We start from the raw sequence: 1,946 nt of genomic DNA, 5'->3' as shown, positions 1-1,946 counted from the left end.
AAAATTTCATGTCATTAGTACCTCTAGTAATATATTTACTGAGAAAAATGGTGACGTGTTCAATATTTATTTTACCAGCTGTACCAGCAAGTTTGATGGTACCCAATTAAACTATATCCCTTCCAGGTATAAAATAACATTTCTTACAAAATTTCTCCTGGACACAAAGTCAGAATTCAAGATTAATGCTAAAAATCATGGCTTTGACTTTGTCTATATAATATCTGACCATAATCACAGATATTTTGTTTCAGATCTGTTTTTTTGGTACCAAAATGTTAAAAACTGCTTAATTAAATCCAGGTAACTAATATTGAACTTATGAAGCTATTTAAAGCTGGCATCCACAAAAAGAGCCAAAAAGTATCAAAATTTGAGCTTTTTTTGAAAGTTTGGTCATGAACTTTCCCCAACTGTTCTGTCAGTATTTCCTAAACTGCACYAAAATATCTTCAGACAMTCTACTAATCAAAATATTTAAGATGTACAATATCATCTTTTTTCATTTTAGTAGCAAATAAATGATTCCAACCCGCTAAATTAATGCTATATGCCAAATTAACCCTTTCAGAGCCATGCTGAGCTCCACACTGCATCAAACTACATGTCTACAGGTGAGGTACATACCTGTACTCTCTCTCCTGTAAGATTCCCACTGGGTCCAGACCCTGAGGCTTCTGGATTGGTGTGATCCGGTTTTGCTTCTGCTGCATCTGGAGCATTGGGGACACCTGCTGGCCCTGAGGAAGAGGGGCTGCAGAACCTCCAGGCATGGGCCCAGGAGGTCCGGCAGTGGTCTGAGGAGGTGCAGGGGAGGGGCGGCCACTGGGAACAGAGGTGAGGTGCTTCTGAGCAGCAGCTTGATTGTCTCCACTCTGACCTGTACAGAAAACACTGTGTGAATATCTGAATCACCCACAGGCTAACCCTAACCTGACCCTAACCTGACCTAAACCTAGCCTAAACTCAATCCACACCTTAGTCCTGAACTGAAAACCTGACCCACTAACAGCACTTCTCCTGATGGGGACCAGGCTCAGATTACACACAGAGAAAGTTTTAATCTAACATTCTGCCAGCTGCAGCCTGATTAAATACATCCCAGTTGAGCTTTTAATTTGGAAGTTTCAAATACATGAGATGAAACAGATACACTGCCTGGCCAAAACAAAGTCCCCACCAAAGAAACGMCACACATTCTGTGTGGCGTTGTTAGAGAAACCTCTGCAATGTCAGCAGGTTGTTGAGGAAATAAGAAACAACTCATTGCACCAGTTAAACAACTTGTTTCTATCTGAAAGATAACCATCCAGGCAGCTCCTACCTGACTGCTTAGTTAAATCCAGGTGGAAACTGTGTTTGTCCAGGCAGTGTAATTACACATTTTATATAACTAATAAACTACGTACTAAACATCACATTGTAGTGAAGAGATGAGTCTTTATGCCTTACAATCTGCACTGCAGATTATTTTCTCACCCACAATGTAGCATTGTAAAGGTTTTCTCAGACGTACCATCGGTCCAGGGTTTGGGTCCTGTGCTCTGATTGTGTACTGGCATGACTGGTGCTGGAGAGGGACTAGACTGGGGACCACACAACGATGCCATTGGCATACCTTTTCAACAAAACCACCAGTTAGATTTTAGTTCACAGGTAACAGATTTATAACCAAGATTATACAAACAAACGAATTTAATAAAAATCATACAACCTGAAACACTAAGACCATTTTTACAACAACAAATGACTAAAAAACACTGAAATCTAACAAAAACTGAAGTCAAAAGTACACAAATTTTATTTCTATTGCCTAAACCTGGATTAGTATTATTGTACTGAAGTAAACCTTGTATAGTATTATTGTACTGAAGTAAACCTTGTATAGTATTATTGTACTGAAGTAAACCTTGTATAGTATTATTGTACTGAAGTAAACCTTGTAT

General features: G+C 39.0%; 1 protein-coding gene across 1 annotated transcript in view; it reads right to left on the bottom strand.

Annotated features, from left to right (window-relative positions):
* The window catches only part of smarca2 (SWI/SNF related BAF chromatin remodeling complex subunit ATPase 2), a gene marked incomplete in the record, with an annotated part of 64,893 nt that overhangs the window by 60,120 nt on the left and 2,827 nt on the right, over positions 1-1,946 (bottom strand). The window contains 2 exon segments of the mRNA XM_014033183.1: positions 628-880; positions 1,517-1,618. Of these exon segments, the coding sequence (XP_013888637.1) occupies positions 628-880; positions 1,517-1,618 (355 nt within the window).

This window comes from Austrofundulus limnaeus, unplaced genomic scaffold (genome assembly GCF_001266775.1).
Source record: "Austrofundulus limnaeus strain Quisiro unplaced genomic scaffold, Austrofundulus_limnaeus-1.0 Scaffold1656, whole genome shotgun sequence".
Lineage (NCBI taxonomy): Eukaryota > Metazoa > Chordata > Actinopteri > Cyprinodontiformes > Rivulidae > Austrofundulus > Austrofundulus limnaeus.
The sequence above is the reverse complement of the archived record's forward strand: the minus strand, read 5'-3'. Positions and strand labels throughout refer to the sequence as shown.